General features: G+C 56.8%; 1 protein-coding gene across 2 annotated transcripts in view; it reads right to left on the bottom strand.

Moving 5' to 3' along the window:
- Positions 1–20,593, bottom strand: part of EFNB1 (ephrin B1) — a 50,745-nt gene extending 30,152 nt beyond the window's left edge. Inside the window, exon 1 of one of the 2 annotated variants that reach the window (XM_032702065.1) lies at positions 20,440–20,593. In XM_032702065.1, the coding sequence (XP_032557956.1) occupies positions 20,440–20,555 (116 nt within the window). In that variant the 5' untranslated portion in view covers positions 20,556–20,593. The remainder of the gene's footprint in view (positions 1–20,439) is intronic. The other variant, XM_032702066.1, reaches the window with a different exon arrangement.
- Positions 20,594–21,122: the final 529 nt, after the last annotated feature.

The raw sequence follows: 21,122 nt of genomic DNA, 5'->3' as shown, positions 1-21,122 counted from the left end.
GGAAGCCGGAACGACAGAGCCCAGCACCCACCAGGCATCACAAAATCCTGACAGCACCAGAAGCAGCACAGTCCCAGCCCTGGGACGCTGCAGATATTAAATGATCCATCGGAAGCAGCTCAGGTTCCCGCTCGGCTCTGTGTGTTTTCCGGCCTCGGTTTGGCCGCCCGTGCCCTGGCTGCAGCCCCGCTCATCCGGAGGACGGGGGGCCGGGAGGGGGAGAGAGGGAGAGGTAGGTTAAAAGGGAACACGGTTGGATCAGCAGGGTTCCCACTCCTTCCCTGACCCCTCCGAAATAAAACGGAGGAGATTTCGCCTCCCGGTTCCAAAGCAAAGAATTACTTTGGCAGGGCCCGCGGCGGCGGCCGGGCGCCCACTTGGAAGGGAAAGCGGCAGGAATATGCCCAAGGAACCCAAGAGCAGGCCCTCCCCGCCAGGCCCTGCTCATTCTCATGCAGATCCATCCCCAGCCAGGACAGATCGGAGGCAAATTGCAGCCCGCCCTCCCCAGAGCAGGGGAAGGCAGGCAGGGGGCTCAGCCCACCAGACCTGACACGAACCCCACTGTTTTCCAAGATCCCCTCTCTTCCCACCTCTCACTTTTCTGGCTCAGTTGGAAAAATGAAGGGCTGAAAGCCAAGAGCTGAAGTTACAGCCAGTGATTGGGTCCTGGGAGAAACGGAGCCCCTCCCTCTCTTCCTCCCTGCACCCCAGAACCCGGCACCCCAGAATCCGACACCCCACTGACCCTGCACCCCAAAATCCCAGGCTGCAGCCAGGAGTCCTGAACCAACCCAAACCTCCCCACAGGACAGTGGGGACCCTCTACCCTGAACCAGACAACACTGAGTGCTGCCAGTCACTGCTGCTGCATTCCCAGGGGTACAGAATGGGTCCCCAAATCCCTCAGCACTCCCCTTCACACTCTACTGGCCACCTCCAAAGCAAGGGAGAGGAGCCACCAGCCTCCCCCAGTTTTCTGAGGACTACCACAAAAATAAAGCCCACACATGCCCTGGGGCATGCACCAGCAGCTGTGGGGTCCTCCTGGACTTCCCCTGGCTCCCATGGTGTCCCAGGGCTTGTATCTCCACCCCCAGAGATCCCACTGAGGGCTGGGTGACAGCCCCAGAGCACCCACCCAGGTCCCTGGGAGGGTTGGGGCTCTGGCTCACCCCAGGGATGCAATGCTGCGGTTTCAAGGATTAATCCCAACATCAGGAACCGGGCAGGGAGGAGCAATCCCTGCGGAGGGTTCCCCACAGCCCGGCTGCGGGATGGTCTGCCCTGCCCCGACAGGTCTCCCGGGTTTTGCCAGCCCTGCCAGCCCCTGGCCCAGGAGCAGCGTCACCCCCCTGACTCACCGCCAGGCCCTTTGATCCCCCGGCTCCCAGAGGTGGCCAAACGAGTTCTGTCATTCCAGCTCTGTCTGGAAGCGCCATCTTCCCAGGCAGCTGCAAATCACCAGCCCTCAGCCCTCGTGTCATTACTGGGAACTCGCTCGGCTGCCGCCGGCCTTGGAACTTACTGAGAGCTTCTCAACCCCTGTCCTAATGCAGGGCACGTCCACATCTGCCCACATCTGCCCACATCTGCCCAAAGTTGTCCACCCCAGCTGTGGGTTGGAAGGGACCTTAAAGTTCATTTCATTCTACCCCCTTTCACTAGCTCAGGTTGCTCCAAGCCCCGTCCAACCTGGCCTTGGACACTTCCAGGGATTCAGGGGCAGCCACAGCTTCTCTGGGCAACCTGTGCCAGGGCCTCCCCACCCTCACAGCCAAGAATTCCCTCCCAGTATCCCATCTACGCCTGCCCTCTGGCAGTGGGAAGCCATTCCCCCTTGTTCTGTCCCTCCATCCCTTCTCCCAAATCCCTCTCCAGCTCTCCTGGAGCCCCTTTAGGCCCCGGAAGGAACTCTAAGGTCTTCCCAGAGCCTTTTCTTCTCCAGGCTGAAGCAGGAACCAGGTCACAGAGTTCCTCACTCCCACGTCAGCCCCACCACCGGCACGTCGTGCTCGGTCGCCCAGGACCTTCGGCCCCACTCCATGGGGGTGGATGGGGCTGGGTTAGGTCTGGGAGAAAAAACTAAAGATGAGTCACAAGACCTCAAAAGATTATTTGTTTTCTCCCCTCTTGTCCTCCTGCACACACAAACTGAGCCATCACCGAAGCCTGGAGAGCCAGCTCCGCAGGAAAGCCTGAATCCAGTCTCCACCTTTGGTCCTGGACGTCACTCAGCAGGGAAGAAACTGCCCCTTTCTCCCCAAAACCTCTTCCCAGTGCTGCCCACTCTGCCCTTCACTGTGAGGTCCCATTCAGGTGCAAAAGCGCCAATTTTCTCTATATCTACAGCAAAAAGACAGACCCTCCTAAAGGTTTCACCACTGGGAGGGGTTGGGACACCCTCTGCTCTCCCTCTTCTCTGCTCCCAGTTTACCCAGTTCAGGGTTCATTGCAACAGCAGCAGCTGAAAGGGGGGGCAGGAGAGAGGCCAGCACAGCAGAGAAGTGTCAGGTTTAAACCTCTTCTCCTGCCTAAAGAGATCTGGTTCAGACTTGCTTTTATTTTTAGGCCAGATACACGTACAGCTGAACTTTAATACAGTGTACAACATCCAGCTGGGAACGGGCGAGGGAGAGGAACCAGAACTCAGCACCGGCTCGGGTGTCACGGGAGCTGCCAGAGATCTCGGGACTCGTGCTCCTCTCTGTCCCCAAGGATGTCACTAGGCATTGTTGGGACACACAGCTCCCACTCCCAGCAGGACCTTTCACAAAGCAGTAAGGAAAGCTTGAGTTTAAACCTAAAAATAACTCAGCCCTTGGGCCTGGGGGGGAGAGGGAGGGGGGCAGAGCACCCAGCCTGCCATCCCGTTCCAGCACCAGCAGTTTCCAATTGCCTGCGGACAGGGAGCGTTCCCAGTTCTCCCCCCGAGACAAAAACCTCCGCCTTGCCACCCACACTCATGGAATAAAGCTGGCAAGAGCCACAGGAGAGACCAAAGTCTCCCCCAACCACATCCTGCCCCCCCCTTTGCTGCCAGATGCGATTCCCCAGAGCCTTGTCCCAAAATCCCGCTAGCTCAGGCATTCCTGGTGGCAGTCCTCATCCTACTGCCTGTGTGCCACCTTGCTGGGGACACATCCCAGCGATGCCACCACACCAGGAACCTGACAGGGCTGATGCCACCAGCCTAACGGGGAGTTTATTCCAAGGCTGGTGACTTATCTGCCCTGCTGATCCCCCTTCCCTGTGTTCCACAGGCAGAACCAGTTCCCAATATGGAGTACAAGCAACAAACTCACCAGAGCTGGGAGAGCAAACAGGGACCAACCCCCACCTTGCAGTGATGGTTTCAGGGTGCACCCAGGAAAGGGGATGATTTACCAAGACTTAGGAAAACCCCAAGTGAGCACCAGTGCTGCTGCAGGAACACCCCATCCTGCCCTTTGGCTCCTGGTCCCCAGCAGGACTCACCCCCACAAACCCTTACTGGACCCCAAATCTTCTCTCCGACCCCCAGGACCCTCAGCTCCCCCATCCCTTCCTACCTCCCTATCCCAGAAAAGCCATTTACAAGGCTCCAGTCTCTGACCATCCAGCTTTACTCCAACTCCCTAAATCCACTTTAGTCTTTCTTTGCATTTAAGGTGCTTTTTTCCTTTCCCTTCTCTTTTTTTAACTTATTAAGGAGAAAGTTCAAACCACTGGCAGCGACTGAGACACACTAATTTGGAACTTAGTGTGGAGTCGACATTGCATTAAGTATTTCTGTCAACCGTGAGGACACACCATGTCTGTGTAAGAAATTACACCAGCAATTATAGCTAAAGAGGCATGTAAAATTTAAAAAAAAATAATTTAATGTATTCAGAAATGATAACTGACATTCTTATTAGGATTAATCTAATTTTAGTAGACTCATTTATATCCTGCCTCTGGATAAAAAATGAGTTTCAATTTTAAAACCTGGATAAAAACTGGCATTTTTTAAGAAAGTACTTTTAAAAGTCACCCTGCATGATTAAGCGGGATGATAATGTGAGGAAGCTTAACAAAAACCTGTGCTATTAAAGAAGATATTTGTTAAACAAAACAGAAGCAGAGATATTTATCAACCCCAGCAGACTGTTCCAGGGTAACTCCGGACCTGGCGCTGCCGGGTGCTGCTTGTGGTTGCAGGTTAATGGAGAGAAAACTGGGAACAGCGGATAGCGGGGATGGGGCAGGACGATGCCCAGGGCTGGGTCAGAGTTTTGCTGGGATGTCAGGAGCATGGGATGCATCCTGCACCCATGAGCAGGGAATGGCAGGCATCAGCGAGAGCCATATGGTGCATCCATAGCCTGGATGAGCAACGCTGCCCAGTGTAGCCTGGACAGTCCCTTGAGGCAGGGATGGGGGCAAGGCAAAGCACAGGAGTCACTCACAGACTGGGAAAAGAAACTCCAAAGGTTGAGTTAGTTTAACTTACCCAAAACCCAAGATTTAACACCGAGGTCCTTTGCAAGGAGCAGCCTCGGGGTGCCGAGGTTTGCCGGAACACTGAGCGGGGCTGGGCACAGCTCCGCACTGCCCACCCTCTGTGGCACTGCCACGGGCTGGTTACCTGGTACAAACACGTGCCCTTGGCCCGTTGCTCTGGTCTCCATACACTGTAACCCCACGGAAGTGGATTGTTTAAATGGCACAGGTTCTGGCAGAGGCAAGTACAGGAGTATCTCTTCTCCCTGTCCCGACCCACCACGGAGGACGCCTTTCCCCAGCACACGCTTCCTGCTACAGACATCTCTAACAACTAAATAACCCCGAATCACATCACTCATCAAACCCAGTCACTCCAGGAAAGGAACCAGCCGAGATGCCTCCTCCAGTCATGCCTGTTGCTCCATGTCCCCACATCCAAATCCCCCACAACAGTGGGGCTGCCACGGACGTGTCCTTGACCACCATACACCCTGGGATACCAAGGAGATGTTCAGCTATCCCAGGGTGGGAAGATGGGAAGGCAGGAGAGTACAGGGAGCCTGCACCCCCAGGATGGGAGCCAGGCACTCACCAGGGCTTGGCCCCTTCCTCTCACCCACATCCCCCCATTTGAAGGGAATTAAGCACAGAAGCAAAGCACCAAATGATTTAAGGATACGTGGAAGGAGTCAAAAGCCAATGAGGAAAAAAAAGTCCCAGGCTGATTATTTTATTTTCTCTTGACAGTTTGAGCCACAATGGCCAATAAATCCCAATTACGGATTTTAAAAATGCTTCCTGCAGACACTTGGACCATCAAGGCAATTCTGGGTTCCCATAACTCCTGCTTTATGATGGTCATACATGTCAGCTCTCCGCAGAGCCTAGCATTTCAATAAAATGACCATAAACCTAGATTAGAGATTAAAGGACTGACTCAGAAGTTGTCAGAGGAAGAAACAAGTTTCCCTGCAATTGCTTTGCCATTTTTACCGACCAACAGTTCGGCTTTTGGATGGTTTTATGCCAGCAGTAAATCCTGGCTGCTGACAGCTCGGTGTGGAGAGGCTGAGGCAGCGGGGAGGTGCGGGGAGGACGCGAGCGCAGCCCCGGGCTCAGCGACAGCTCCGCGATCAGAAGTGACAGGTCTCCTGGGCTCCCCAGCGCCTGCGACGGCACAGGGACGTGGATGCCAGCTCCGACCGACCTTCCCAGCCCCCCCTCCCAGCCCCCCAACCTGTCAGACTGCTCTCCAGGGAGCAGCTCTGTCCTCGTTTCTCCTCCTTTCGCTTTGGCAGGGTCAGGAGCTGCCAAGCACGCCAGGACATGGGAAGGTGACAGCGGAGTGGTGACCCCTCTTCCCCCACCTGTGGGCTCCCTGTGGCCAGACAGGACCAGGGACCCCCAAATGATGCTCTGGGGGAGCAGCCCCGGTCCCCCATCAGCAGCTGCCTCTGTCCCCCAGCCTGTCACAGCAGCAGTGACAACTCAGCGGAGACGCCTTTGGAAGGATAAACGTCGAGCGTTTGTTGTGCTCGTGTTTCCTGGATGAATGCGCCGCTTCCTTTTACTAAATGCTCTCCTAGGAGAAGGGAAAGGGAAAAATAAAACAGCAGCAGAAAGAAAGGGGGATGACTCACGGCGAGGCCACATCTCCACCAACACGCGAGAGCTGCGAGACAGTGCCAAGGACAAGGGTTGGGATCAAAAGCATGAGAGCGGATCAAACGCACGCCCTCCCCGGGGAGGGGGAAGGTTTGCAGGAGCTGCCAGGGGAGGAAGGTGGGATGGAGCCGGGCCCATCTCCCTTTCCTGAGGTTCAGCCGCTGCTTTCACATTCTGAACAGGATCTCTGCTCGTTTGAGTTCATTGAGACATGCACACAGTGCTCCACACCAGGACACAGGCAGGGATGGGGACGGGGAGGACCAGGAGGAACCGTGGCTGCACCCAACAGGAGGTGAAAAAATGCCCTTTTCCCGAGGAAATGAAAGAGCCGAGCCTGGAGCTCAGCACGCCAAAGGGGGCCGGTGCCCTTTCTGCCGGTGCCTCTCAAAGTCTATCAAAAAGTCCCATTTACATCAAAATGCCCTTCCAGACATGCTTCGGTTTTACTTTTCCCCTTTCATCTCGCCCCCCTCCCGCCCCACCTCGCAGCCCCATTGTCCTCGCAGCACCGCGCGCGGGGGAGAGGGCCGAGCACGCTGCCAGCGGGGAAGGAACGGGAGAGAAAGAAAAGAGCTTTAAACTAAGAGAGAAGCCGGAATCGCTCTTGGTCCCGCTCCAGTGGGAGCTGTGACCCCATCTCCTCCCGCCTGCTGCTTGGCGGCCGCCCCGGGGGCCAGCGCTGGCCGTGTCCCCACGCGGGGACAGGGACTCGGCTGCCCCAGCCTCCTGCCACCCGGGGCTCGGGTCAGGCGCCGGTGGCCACAGTTGGTTTCAGTGAGCTTTAACAAAAGCCTCGGGCACGGGCTGCAGGATCCATGATCCCGCACGGCTCAGCTCCCCTGTTCCTGCACGGGCAGCACCCTGCACGCCTGCTCCCAGCAAGGTGGCTACTGGTGGCACTGGGAGAGCCTGACAAAGCACTTTGGGTACCAACAAGCTGGCAATGCGGTTCAAGTTTGTGTCCTTCACTCTGCAGATGAATCCTAAAATATGCCAGGGGAGCTGGAACACTTCCACCGGTGCCAGTGCCAGGCTGTGCTCTGTCCCAGCCCTGTCCCACCTGTCCTTCTCCAGCAATTCGGATTTAAGGAGCTGTTTTCTCTGCCAGCAGCACCACATCCTCCCTAACAAACTCTTCCAAGACCCTTACGCAGAGGTGCTTTCCCCAGGGTGCCAGATGGACACCCAAGCCCCAACTGAAATCCACTCCAGGTTCCATGTGCAAAAGCTGTTTAATTCCAGTCTAACTCAGTAAAGCCCAGCTCTAGCTCTAGCTCACAACCCCGATGCCATTCACCAGGCTCTGTCCACCTCCTCTGACACTGAGCTTGTCCAGTCCTCCCTTCCTATTGTCAGCATCTATTTTTAACCCCCAGCATTATTTCTCCCTGCGTGACTTCAGACATTCTCCGGGGACGAGGTGGAATTGCTGAGCTGGTTCCAGGCAAAGTGACTCAACTCTCACCTTCACAAGCCACACAGGAATCACAGGAGTAAATTTTCCTCCGTTCACATTTTCCTTTCTCCTGCCCACCAAGCTCTAAAAGCAGGGAAAACTGCAGGGAGGTAAAGCCCATGTCCATCAGCAAGAACACACAGCAAAGCCATTTCCCTCCCGTTCCTCCCCTGGCACCTTTATCATCAGCTGGATTTACTACCTCTGTGGCAGTTACCTCGGGAAAAATCCTGCATCAACACCCACTGCCGGTGTAAATGAAGGTCAGAACCACAGCCTTCAAACGGGTGTTATGAGTGGATGCTCCAACCTGCCAGGCACGGGGAAGCTTGTGAGAGGCCCATCCAGTGGAAGGGAGGGACCAGTGTTCCCCTCGCGGGGCCCTGGGCTGAGCGCCGGTGCCGACGCTTCATTACTCCCTTTGAGCTGGTCCTCCCGGCGCCGCTGAGCAGTAATTAAGGAGAAGGTCAGCAGTGAAGCCCTTCAAAAATCTGTCCCTTTAGGGGAGTACCCAAACAACCCACCATTTGCCGCCTTCTAATTCCTAAAGCACGCAAACCCAACGCAGACCCAACGCCGAGCGCTCAGAGGTGCCTGATGGTGCAGGAAGGCATGTGCTGCGTGAGCCAGATGCTGGCATTAGTGGGCATTAAGAACCAATAAATAATCATTAATGCTGCTCCGGGAACGTGGCGCTCTGTGAGAAAGCCCTGGTGCCAAAACGCGGTGTATACGGCACCGGGGGAGCCGGGCTCCTCCGGCGCGGATCCGGGACAGCCGCCTGCCGCGCACAATGCAGCCGGCGCTGCCAATTCCGGATCACATCCCAGTCCCCAGCACTCAGCATTCCTCATGAAGCCCCAGCTCAGGGTCTGGCTCGGAGAGCTCCCACGAGTCGAACTGCTCCCATGGCCACACAGGACCGTGCAGGCTGACAGAAGCTGTGGTGACATGGAGAGCTGTCACACTCCGAGCTGTCTGACACCGCTCCGGCCAGCCCCGTCTTCTGGGATGACTTTTGCTCGCTGGAGCTGGCGGGATGCTGGAACACATACAGCCCCGGAGACAAGGGGAGGCAGCATCTGGAAGCAATTATCCCAACGCTCTTGTATCTGTCACCCGCTCCCCGGCCTTCTGCAAGGAACCACTCACACCATCAGCAATCTCTCTCAGAAACCAGGAAAGGGATTCTTCCCCCTCTCCCTGACAAGGCAGCAGAAACTTTCCCAACGGAGGGCATAGGGTGGGTAAGGTCCCTCCTGCCAGGTCACACAGGTGAACTGGGCACACCAGGAACAGGCCCCTGTAGGTAACTGAAGGAGAAAGAGCTCCCAGATAAGGAATACAACAATTTCTCTGCTCCATCCATATCCCACAAACCTCCAACTGCTTTACAGGCATGGATGAACTCCTGGGAGTTCTGCGGGATGGTCCACACGCCTCCAACACAAGTCATGCATCTCCATCCTCAAACCATGTGCCTCAGTCCTCAACCCACACGTCTCCAACCTCAAACCATGTGTTTCCATCCTCAACCCACGTGCCTCCATCCTCATAGAGGAAAAGCAAGGAGGAAAGGGCCTTGTCTAGGAGAGCAGGAGCCAGGAGGATCCCACAGCCCTTCCCCAGGCTGAGGAGACAGCAGCAGGAGTCCCTCTACTCTCCCTGGCATTGTCCACATCCCACAGTGTTCCCAGGCACAACATGCAGCCTGCATCCCAAAAGGAAAACCCAGCCAAGAAGGAACGGCTGATGGGCCCCAGGGCTTTTCCAGTTGGCTGGCACGTCCAGCAAACCCCCAGAACTCTAAAAGGGTGGCACTCCCACCCGCCTCCCCAAGCCCATGGGCTCCACACGTAGCGGAGGGAGGTGGCTCAGGAAGACTTTCGTGCCTCTCCTGAATGTTATGAAACCAGGCAGGGAGCATGAAACTGCCTGCTGTGGGTGGGAGCACCCAGGGCTATGTGAAGAGAGCCGTAGGATTCCTCCGTGGTCTGGGAAAGCACGCGGGCTCCCCCGCCCCGCACACGCCCTCGCAGGGTGGGTTTTTCTTCTGGAGAGACCGGGTGAGCACAAACACCCAGCACAGCCCCACATGAAGGGGGTAATTAGGGAACAGCACCCAGCACTCACCAAGTCAGGGCAGAGATCAAAAGCAGCATCAGGCATTAAACCTTCCCGGGATTGGGAACTGCTCCTGGGAAGGGACTCATGTGGGACCCCTCCTCGCCCCTCTCCTCCCCCACACCCTGGCACCCCTCACTGCAGGGAGGGAACACCAGGACAAGCCAAGCCAGTGCCGTCATCCCCAACACCCCACATGCATGCTTTCCTCCATCCCCTACTCCCATCAAGTCTTCCTGTAGCTCAGGCTCGAAAAAAAGAAGGAGAACAGGAAAAACTTCTCCTACTGCCATAAAACCAGCAAGAGACACGAAGCTGCAAGGATGGAGGGCTGGGGGGTCCAGGAGACACAGCTGCACAAGGGACCGACCCTCCTCTCCTCTTCCCTCTCTCCACTGCTTTGCTAGGTTGTTGCTGCCCTAATTATTTCAGCAATTAGGAGAGCTGAGGTGCTGCTAATGGGGGGTAGGGGAAGGGGGACACAGGGAAAGGGGGGAGCACACCAGTAGGGATGCAAAACAAGCCCACAGCCTCACAAAATTTCCATGAAAGAAGAATACAAATCTTAAACCCAAACACAGCTGAAGGGGAAATTCCAGTTGCCTCCAGCCCTTTGCACCTCCAAGCCAATCCCAATCCGGCCAAGCCCCCCATGCCCCTCGGCCCAGTGAGAGGGAAGGGGTTGTGCATCCCCCCAAAAGCACCAGGACAGCCCTTCCCACCTCCTGGGGAAGCATCTCCTCCTCCTCCTCCTGCTGCAAAGGAAGCCAGGAACAATGGGATGCACCAGTGCCAGCTCCGGCTGGGATAGACACTCATGGACCATCCGTCTGGGCTGCCCAGGGATGAGGAGCAGGCTGGGGGGGAGGGCAGTCGAGGGCAGGGGGCACAGGCAGCTGCCAAGACTCCTTCCTTTCCTTGGGGCGAGGGGCAGCTCGTTGTCCTGCCAACACAGGGAGGATGGGCATGGGAGGGATATGGGGGGACACAGGGGTTTGATGACTGCAGGCAGTGGTCACTGTGGCAGGGCTGTGCAGAGCCCCCCCAGCTCACCCCCACCCCAGCTCTTCCCACAGCAGAGGGGTTGCCAGCTGATCCACCAGCCAGACCTTCCCTTACAAAAATAACATTTCATCTTTTTTTTTTTTTTTAATTTCTTCTCTTAAAATAATTGACTAATTGGCCGAGTCCCAGGTCCGTGCTGGGAGTGGATCCCAGGTCTGCTCTTGCATGAAGGGTTTATTAAAGACATCAGAGGATGACAGGACAGGAGGGGGGCAGGCAGAGCCGGGGCGGTGCCCACAGCACGCTGGAAATTTCCCATCGCACCCAGAGGGAGGAAGCCCAAAAATTAATCCTGGCCATCCCCCGCAGCTCAGCTCTGCCCCGAGCAGGGCCTGAGTCACCCAGGGCGGCATCACCCAGGGTGGCATCACCCAGGATGGCATCCTGGCCCCAGCACCCTCAGAGCAGGAGTGGGGCTGTGAGCACATGGAAAGGAGGGGGTCCCCCTCCTCTCCTCCCTTTAATCCCCAGCCCCAAAGCAGAGCCCTTTTAGGGGAAAGTGTAACGCAATACCTGGAAAATTTCTCCCACCCGCTCTCCGCTGTCGGCTGCCAAATTTAAAACATATTTGCTGCTTGGTCTTGAAGAAACGTAACCTGCTGCCTAATTCCGACACGTTTATTCTTCGGGGGGCAACGAAAAAATTCGCACAGCCGCTGGTGGCTCCTCTCCTTACACCCCGCAGCCCTCGGGCTGGGAGCTGCCAAAAAGCTGCCTGGGAGCCGTCCACCGGCACGCACCAGAACGCTGGGAAGGAACAGGAGGGAGGGAGCTCTGCCTGTCCTGCAGCACCAGGGCAAGAGGTTTTTGACGGATGAGCCCAGAGCCTCAGCCTGGGGTGCCATCGGCCGAAAGCCCCTGGAATATGCAATGTCCAGAGCAATGCAAAGCTCCAGAGCATGGGAATGGGCGGGAATCACCACCCGCCTACATGGAGAACACTCCCACTTGTAAGCAGGGCCACCCCATCTCACCACACAGAGACCCAGGGCAACAAGTGGGTGCCCATGCAGCTCCCACCCCTCATCCCACCACCCCAACTCCTCACCAGGTGGAATTTTCCAGCAGGGCTGGGGTTGCAATGGGAAGGGGCTGGGGGAGGGCACAATGTGTTTAGCAGACTGAGCAATCCGACAAGGCCCATTAAAGGAAACAATTTGTAATACAATAATTATTATGTTGTTCCTCTGGCCTCTTTCCTAAGCCACTCTTTAAACAGTTTGAGGCTTGAGGGGCCTCTAGAAAGCAGATGGGATCTGTGGGGCTGAGGGTGCTTCAGTGTCCACGTGTGCCGAGACGAGGCAGATGGGACGGACACACAGGGTGGATGCACATCTGGAGCTCTCCAGTGCAACGGGAGCTCATCCCAGTTTGGTCACGGTCCTTGAGGGATCACTGAGAACACACCGGGAAGGGGAACTGCTACTCCCCAGCCACAGGGGAGTATCACCAGCCGAGGGTCCTCTCCCTGTGCACAGTTGGCTCTGGATCCATGCTCGCCCCAGGATCCACGGCCTGGCAGCACGGTCGGGCCCCACGGTGGCTCCAGCTCAGCTTTTCTGCTCTGAAGTTCTCGGCCACACATCTGAAGAAAGCGGCGGTAGCGAACAACAGAGTGAGAGCAAGCAACACAAATCCCCGGGATAATGAGCCCGGAGGAGGGAGACGGTGGGCTCTGTCTGAGGAGGGAGCCGTGCTTTTATTGGAGAGGCCTAAAAGGGCTATAAATCCTCAGATTCAAAGGCGAACTCGAGCTCTTTCAAGTCGGAGGAAGGCCTGGGATGTGTCAGCCGGGAGGACTAACCACGCCGCGTCCCCTGCTGAAGTGGCCTCTTCAGCAAAGCCGCGGAGCAGCCCGGGATATTACACCCAGATCCTTTCCATATGCTGCCCGCCCGGCCGCAGGCAGGGCACGTCGGCAGCCCTGCAGGCACCGGGAGCCGCCCGACCCCCCGCACGGGAAAAACCGGCCACCCTGTTTTAACGGGGAAGTGCCTCTGTGCCCATTCCCCTTTCCAATGCCCATGGATGATTTGCCCCTCGAAATCCTGGTGGGAGCAGGGGGCTGTGTCCCTCCCTCTCGCGTTTGGCTGCGATACTGCAGCGAGCCCAGACAAAGACGCTGGAGCCCAGCACCAGCACATCCCGGAGCATCCCTCCCCATCCCTGCATCCCTGACCATCCCTGCCAGATCCAGGGCTCCTGGCCCCACCTGCCAACCCATACACCAGGCCCATGCTCCCACGTTCTAGGAATCCATTAAAAGGGTAAAATCAGTGGCAAAGAGGAGACAGCACCGAGCCCCAGCCCCGCACGGGCAACCGCAGACACTTCCCAGCTCTAATGAGAAGGAAAACATGGACATGCTCTGGGATCAATGGAACGGTGTGAGGGCATTTACAGCTCTTAAGTCATAAAAATGCACTTTGCTTTTCCTAAAGTACCTACTCAGAAGAGGTTGAATGGCAAGAGCCAGCCAGAGCAGCCAGTCCCCAACACTGGGCTCATCCTGCACACCAGGATGCCAGGGGCAAAGAAAGGGATTGCTGGGAAGTTGGATGCTCCTGTCCCATCACCAGTGGTGAGGCAGGTGCCATCAAAAGCAGCCAGAAACCCCATCCAGAGAAGGTACCCACTCCAGTTGGCCCTTTGCACATCCCAAACTCCAGCATGAAGGTGCTGGGACAAAGAGTTGGTGCGGTATCCCCTCCTGGCACCTCCGGGTTGGCACAAGCAAGAGCCAACCCATGCCAAAGCAGGTAACTCTAAGCCTCTCACCACAGCCCAGCCCTGGTAGACACAGCACACGTGGATCCCTGTGCAGGCACAGCACCGTGGTGGGACGGAGCCATTGGAAAACACCAAGGGGAGCTCACAGTTGGACACCAAACACCCCCTGCCCTGGCTCCCCACACAGCCCCCCCGGCAAAGCCTGGTCCCACGGCCTTGGAAAGGGCGAGCAGCCCACCTGGGAAGGGCTGGCTGCGGGGAAGAAAAGGTTATTCCCGAGCAGCCGAGTCAGGGTTATAAATAGCTGGCATTTTTGAAGTGCAGCTGCTCGGCTCAGCCCGGCCGGGGCGGCACTGCCACGCCGGCACCTGAGCCGGCTCGGATCCCGCCCGGGGGCTCCGGCAGGGAGAGCTCACACAGGAGAAGCCACTGCTCACTGGAACACCAGGAGTAACCCCCCAAACCTGCCCCCACCATCCTCCAGCCCTCCCCAGGGAGGAGGGGCCTGGAGGCCCCAGAGTCCCGCTCCAGGCATCGCCCACAGCCTCTGCAGGCTTTGGCTCCAGCCCCAGAAGAACCTGCTCCACAAAAACGCAGGGGCCAGGAAAATCCCACCGTGTGCACAGATCCAGCCTCACCGAGCAGGACGTTTAGCCCTGGCTTGTCCGACTCATCTGGAACCAAGCCTGGACAGGCCGAGGCAGCCAGGAGTGCCAGGATCCCAAGGCTCTGGCACAGCCAGGAGCAGAGCACTGGGGATCTAACTGAAGATGGGATCCTGAGACTCCAGTACAGCCATGAGCTGAGCACCAATGCTCCAATCAGATATGGGATCCTGAGAATACGACAAAGCCAGGAGCAGAACACCAGTGCTCCAACCAGAGACAGGATTCCAAGACTCCTGCACAGCCACGAGTTGGTGTTCCAACAAGAGACAACACATCAAGAGCAAGAAAATCCTTCCCAAAGAATGGCGGGTGTGCACCAAACCTCTCCACGAGCAGAACCACCACCACTACAACCACCATCCCTCCTGCTCTCCGGAGGAGGATCCTCTGCCATACCACCCACCCCAAAACAAGGCACGGGAAGGAGAAAAGCATCAGGAAGCAGCAGCAAAGACCTGTGCTCTCTCTCAGCCCAGCACAACAAAAGCCCGGCCACGCATTCCTGCCCAGATGTGACGCTGCGATAGCGTGGAGCGAGTCCTTCTCCTGCTCCCCATCCCAGCAATCATTAATTAGAGACAGAACGGAATCAGCTTTGTTTCTCCCCACCCTGTTCCAGCTGCCAGACTCCAAGTAGCATGTGCTACTGATCGCTCCAAGATGTTTTCCCACCGGAGCCCAGCGCTCCTCGGGCAGAGAGGCTTCCCGGCAGCACGGTCACCACTGGGCCAGGAATAGGGTGCCCTGCCAGAGGGGCAGGGACGTGGAGCCACAGGGAAGCCAGGGGCAGGTGGGACCCACAAATCCTACATGGAAAAAGGGATCATGCCCCACTTTACAGGGGCAACCCAAACAGCTCCTGACGTGCATCGTGCGAGGGGCTGCACAAGCACCCCGACTCTTGGGACCCCCGTGATCCCAACAAACATGGGTAGGGCTCGGGGGGACCCTGAGCCCCCAGTCAAGCTGTTTAGGGGGACCCCCAAGCACACAGAGAAGCTGTTTGGGGGGACCCCCAGCACTCAGTAAAGCTGCTTCAGGAGACCCCAGTCTACAAGGGACCCTGAGCACTCAGCAAAGCTGTTTGGGGGGACCCCATAGCACCCAGCGAAGCTGCTCAGAGGGACCCCCAGCCCAGCGAGGGTGCAGGCTTATCCCACCCTGCCAGACACAGCCCATTCGGGATAAGGATCCCAGGAGCACCTCAGACCCCCAGAGTGGTGCAGGGGCTCATGTGCAGCAGTGGCAGAGGGAAGCAACCCCCACTAGCCCCTGCCAGCCCTTCCTGGTCTGGAGTGGCACGGAAGGCCCGTCCGGCCCCACTGCCAGGCGGCTCCGAGGAGCTGCAGCAGCTGTTTTGCTCTGAGAAAGCTCCGGCTCGTTTTACAATCAATCAGCCACCCCATCACGGCTCTTTTTTTCTTTTAAAGGAAGCAGTTAAATCCATTTTATGGAATCCAGAGGTATTTACCCGGCTACTGCAAGAGCCGCAGCCCTGCCTTCCCTTTTTCTTAATTTAAGTTAATGAAGTCATTCCCAAATGACCCACAAGGAGCCCTGGGTGCTCCTTCCCCCGGGCACCGGGAGAGAGGGAATCTCACGGGTGAAACCTGGGCCGGGCACAGGGGGTTCTGCCTTGGGGGAGTGGGAGCACGAACTCTCCATGCTGGGAGAGCTCCCAAGAGCCTGGGACCCAGCAAAGGGTCCCCCCAGCCCCCTTGGGAAGGGCTCCACCATTCCAGAGGGAGACTTCAACCAGGATGCAGGCTGTCCAGGCTTGCTTTGTCCAAGCCTTCAGAGATGAAGCAAAGCCCTGGGGAGGCCCAGTTTTGTACAGGGGCCATCAGATTCCTGATGGGACCACAGAATCAAAAATCCTGGAATGGTTTGGGTTGGAAGGGACCTTGCAGCTCATCCAGTTCCACTCCTTGCCATGGTCACGGACACCTTCCACTAGCCCAGGTTGCTCCAAGTCCCATCCAACCCGGCCTTGGACACTTCCAAGGATTCAGGGGCAGCCACAGCTTCTCTGGGCAACCTGGGCCAGGGGCTCACCACTCTCACAGGGAAGAATTCCTTCCCAATATCCAATCTAAACTTCCCATGTTTTTAGTTTAAAGTCATTCCCCTGGGGAGCCCCCACCTCTTGGCCCTGGGAAGGGGGAGTCCCCGAAGGCTCCATGAGCCAGAAACAACTCTTAATTAAAAATAATCATCGTGTTCTCCCTATTTCCCAACTCCCGACACCCCGGAGCGTGCCCACCGCTCCAGTAATTCCATTACATCTGCTCCGACAAGTGTGAGCCCCCCGCTCCGGAGCTCCAGGCCAGCCATTCCCCTCGGAAACAGCCTTCCCACAAGCACTTTGTCCCTCGTAAAACGGCATTAAAAAAGGCAAAGATACGCCAGGCTTCAAACCCGGCGCTTATGGAATTCAACGGGACACCAGCATGCCATTAAAGGCAGAATAAAAATACCATGAAAGATTAGACTTTTGTCTGGTTTTTTGTTGGGTTTTTTTTTTCCCCTCTTCCCTTCACCTTTTTCTTCTTAAATAAATAAATTGATTTTGTTTCGAGCAAGTTGCTGGATTGCTCCGTGGAGCGAACAGAGCCCAGTGAAACTTTCTATAAGAGGAAGAGGGAAAAGCAGAGGCAAAAGGAGCCGTTCTCCGGAGCCGCGGATGATGTGTCCCATTTCCCCCACCTCCTTATTAAAATACTTTCTGGAGAGGCGAATTCCAGCCTGAAATGAATTTTCCAAACCATATTTTATTAGGAATGCTTCCTTTTAACGGTCGGTACAGGAGCCCACCAGGGTCAGTATTTCTCTAAAATTACAGCCAAGGGAGTTGAGAAAGGATTTAGCCAGAATTTCTCGGGCAATTCCAGGCTGTTCAAGGAGAGCACGCTCCCACTGTTCCCTGGCTGGGCAACAAAGGGGCCAAGTAAATCCCAAAAGCACTTTCTGCCCCCCTCAAAGCCCATGTCGGACTCTGTGGAAAAATTAAAGCCATGTTGGCTCCCCAAGACCCCTTCCAAGGGGCTCCATAGGCATCCCAGGGGAAGCTTGCTCAGAGAGGTGAGCTCATCCCAGTCACAGGTTTGAGACAATTACCACTTTTTTTCCAACAAAACCATTCCTAGGCCTATTTTTTCCCCTTTAAAGACCCAGAATTATTCACAATGGGAAGACAGTGATGATTTCACCACTGGCTTTGGGACACACACCCAGGAGCCGAAGGGAAATGCTTCCCAACGCGGCGCTGCAGCTTAAGCCTGTCTTAACTCGATTAGGAAATGGTTCCGTCTATCGGATGTGTTATCAGAGTCCCTCCGATAACACCAGCAGCCCCAGACCCGACGGAGCTTGGAGCCCACAGCCCTCAGCTGCCCAGAAAGGGCAGGAAAATATTTTCCTTATTTACAGCGATCACTCCAAGGCCGGCCGGGCCCAGCGGGCCACGCTTGCTCCTCCGATCCGTTGGAAAATTCCACTTAGCCGTATTATTTTTAAAGGCTTTAGTTCTCTTTACTCTAAAAACAAGAGTTAAAGCTGAGCAGAGTGGGATGGGGGACTGGTACAGCCCCGGCGTCGCCCGAGGAAGGGGTCTGGAAGCCCAAAGTACGGTGGGGAGAGGGTTCAGTGGATCTATCCGGAAGAGTAATCCCAGTCAAACCAAGAGCACGGCTTTTCCTCAGGCTGGAGCTGGACTTTGCCCAGCACAGTGATCTCAGACTGGTTTCCTCAGCTGGGTTTGCTGGGAGCAGTTGTGGAGAGGCTCTGCCCGACACCACACAACCGGCACAATCAGAGGTGGGAGCACCAAGGGGTAAAAGGAAGCGACGGATCCCAAAGATGGATCCCGGAGATCAAGGTCCGGGATCACTTCACGGGGGCACAGACCGGGATCATGGGATCACAGCCTGGCCCTGACAGCCCCCACTAAGGCAAAACCCTTACATGGGCTTTGCCCACACATGTCCCAGCATGTTCCCGGTTGGCAACGCCAACGTTTCGGGCTCTTCCCACCCTCTCCCGTCCCTGTGGGGATACGGGGATGGGGAAGCACCGGGGCTGCTGCCCCACGGCAGGCACCCACGGGAGCAGCCCCACAATGGCACGTGCCCAGAACACTGTGCCAAGGGCAGACAACCTCCGAGCCCCAAACTGGGGGAGAACCAAGGGCAAACTGAGATCCAAATTCAGGGAGAATTGAGAGTGGCCAACCACCAAGCTCCAGGGAGAACCGAGGGGACACAACCTCCGAGCCCCAAATTTAGGGAGAACCAAGAGTAGGCAACCACTGCACTCCAAACTGGGGGAGAAACAAGGGCAGACAAACACTGAGACCCAAATTCCAGGAGAATCGACAGTGGGTAACCACTGAGCTCTAGACTGGGAAAGAACCGGGAGCAGATAATCTCTGAGCTCTAAACCGGGGGAGAACCAAGGGTGGATGACCACCAAGTTCCAAATTCAGGGAGAACTGAGAGCGGGCAACCACCGAATCCAAACTGAGGGAGAACCAGAGGTAGACAACCACAAAGCTCCAAGGTGGGGGAGAACCGAGGGTAGATGACCACTGAGCTCCAAAATTCGGGAGAAACATTTGTGGACCATCTCCAAGCTCCCACACTGGGAGGAGAACTGAGGGTGGACGACCTCCGAGCTCTGAATCTGGGGAAAACCGGGAGCGGGCAACCACCGAGCTCCCAACTGGGGGAGAACTGGGAGTGGACAACCACCAGGCTCCCAGTGAGGAAACCCAGGAAGCCCTCAAGCTCTCCCCGGGCACTCCACTTGGAGGGACATCTCTGAGCGCTCCGCACCAGGGGTCGGTGTCGGCAGGAGCCTCCCAGTGTGTTACCCTGTGCTGGCTGATTGCAACCACTTCCTCCAACTTCCAGGCCTCAGCAGCTTAAGGAAAGCCCAGGATAGTGAAGGGGACCAGGGAGACATGGCGTCCCCCACCACCAAGCCAGAGCCGCCTCTACCTCCTCCAGCTCTTTTTCCCAAATAAAACTGTATTTTCTGGAACTTATTTGCCTCCCCCTCGCCAACACCACGGGCTCACAGCAGGACAATTCCCGAGGGAGAAGGCTCTCTCTGCTCCCAGCCAACTGACACAACTCCGAAAGGAAGGAGAGGAAAAACACATCAAGGAGGAGAACGGAGCACCGGAGCCGCCGTCCCGGCGCTTCCAAGAGCTGGGCACATGCGTGTGCCGGCAGAGTTCCTTTTTCCCAACGAAATAAAGGAAATAAACGTTTGGTTGGAATACGTGTCCAAGCAGGAAGGTTGTCCAAATTGTTTCGCTTCTTTCCAACCCTCAAAAACTCTTTGGATTATTTTACGGGATTTTTTTTTTGCCTTGAGAAACGTGGTAGATAGGGAAAAAAAAAAAAATCAGGCTAAAAGCAGGATTTTTTTTTTTTTTAAGCGAGAACAGGGTAAGATAAATAAACATTCCGTGATCTACAAGATAAAGCTCAGCAAGGGCCACCAAACCATCCCGACCACCAGCCACGGGGCAGGGGCGACCAAACACCCTACACTCCTCCTCGTCCTCGCCCTTCATCCCGGTCCTTCGCATTGTTCCTGCACGGCAGCCGCGTCCACATCCACAGATACACAAATAAATATATAAAAATATATATAATTTGGGTGTCTGCACAGACGGAGCAGCCCCGCCGCCCGCTTTGTTCGGACCCAGCCCGGTTTTGGGGGGGTCCCCCGCCTTCCTCCACGGCCGATTTCGGATGAGAAAACCCAGGAAAAAAAAAAAAAGAAAAAGAAAAAGGTAATAAATCCAAGTGGTGGAGGGGAGCGGCGATCCGGGGGGAGAGAAAAAAAACCCCACGATTTAAGCGTGAAAAAATTTAAAAAAAAAAATTAAAAAAAATAAAAAAAAAAAAAAAAACAAAAGGCGTTTTTAAAAAATAAAAACGGATTCAAAGAGAGGAAAAGCTGCGCGAAGCAAAAGTATCGTTAAAAACGGGGGGGAAAAAAGGAGAGGAGGTGTTGGGGTTTTTTTTGGTACAAAAAGCAGCGCGGCATCGCCGCGGGTCCGTCCTCAGCCGGGGGTCGCTCCGTCCGCCGCCCGCAGCCTCCGGGTGCGATTTTCGCTTGAAAACCTCGCCGTTTCCGTTAAATTCGTACGGCTACCGCGGTTTCGGTACATTTTTGCCCGCGGGGGGGGTGCGAGGCGCGTTTTCACCCCCTCCCCCTTGCTCCCGCCCCCCTTCTCGCCGCACGTACTTGGGGTTCGCGGAGCTCCACGACACCGGCTCCAGGCTCTTGGCGAGCGGCGCGGCGAGGCGGCACAGGGCCAGCAGGACACCCAGCAGCCACCGCCCGCCGCGGGGCCGCGCCATCGTCCCTCGGCGGCGGGACGGGCCGGGCGTCAGGCGCCCATCGCGCTCCGCCGCCTCCTCCTCCACCTCCTGCCGCTCCTCTCCCGACCCGCCGCCTCCGCCCGCCCCGCACCGACTGAGGCGCCGCCCGCCGCGGCAGCCGCTCTACCCCTCCGCGCAGGCAGCGGCGCGGGCAGCCTGGAGCGGCGGCCAATGGGCGAGCGGAGCGGGGGGGGCCTTGCGGGCGGGCACGCCCATTGTGGGTTCTTAAGGGGAGCGCGGAGATTTTGGGGGTTTTTATGGCACCCCCCCCAGCCCCCGGTTGGTGTCGGTTACTGTCGAGTTAACGGGGTGAGAGGGGGCGACGGGAGGGGGACGGGCCGGCGGGGCGCCGGTACCGGCGCCCCGCCGGCCCGTCCCCCTCCCGTCGCCCCCTCCACCCCCCCGCTGCGCGCCCCGCTTGGCCTCGCCCGCCCATTCAGCCGCGGTCCTACAGCGCCCCCCAGCGGCCGCCGCCGGCCACGCCCCGAACGGGACCCGAAATATTCCAAAAAAAACATTCCAGGGTTCGGAGCGGGTTAAAGGGTT

Source organism: Chiroxiphia lanceolata, chromosome 14, assembly GCF_009829145.1.
Source record: "Chiroxiphia lanceolata isolate bChiLan1 chromosome 14, bChiLan1.pri, whole genome shotgun sequence".
NCBI lineage: Eukaryota > Metazoa > Chordata > Aves > Passeriformes > Pipridae > Chiroxiphia > Chiroxiphia lanceolata.
Note: the sequence above shows the minus strand (reverse complement) of the source record. Positions and strands in the feature narration are given on the sequence as shown.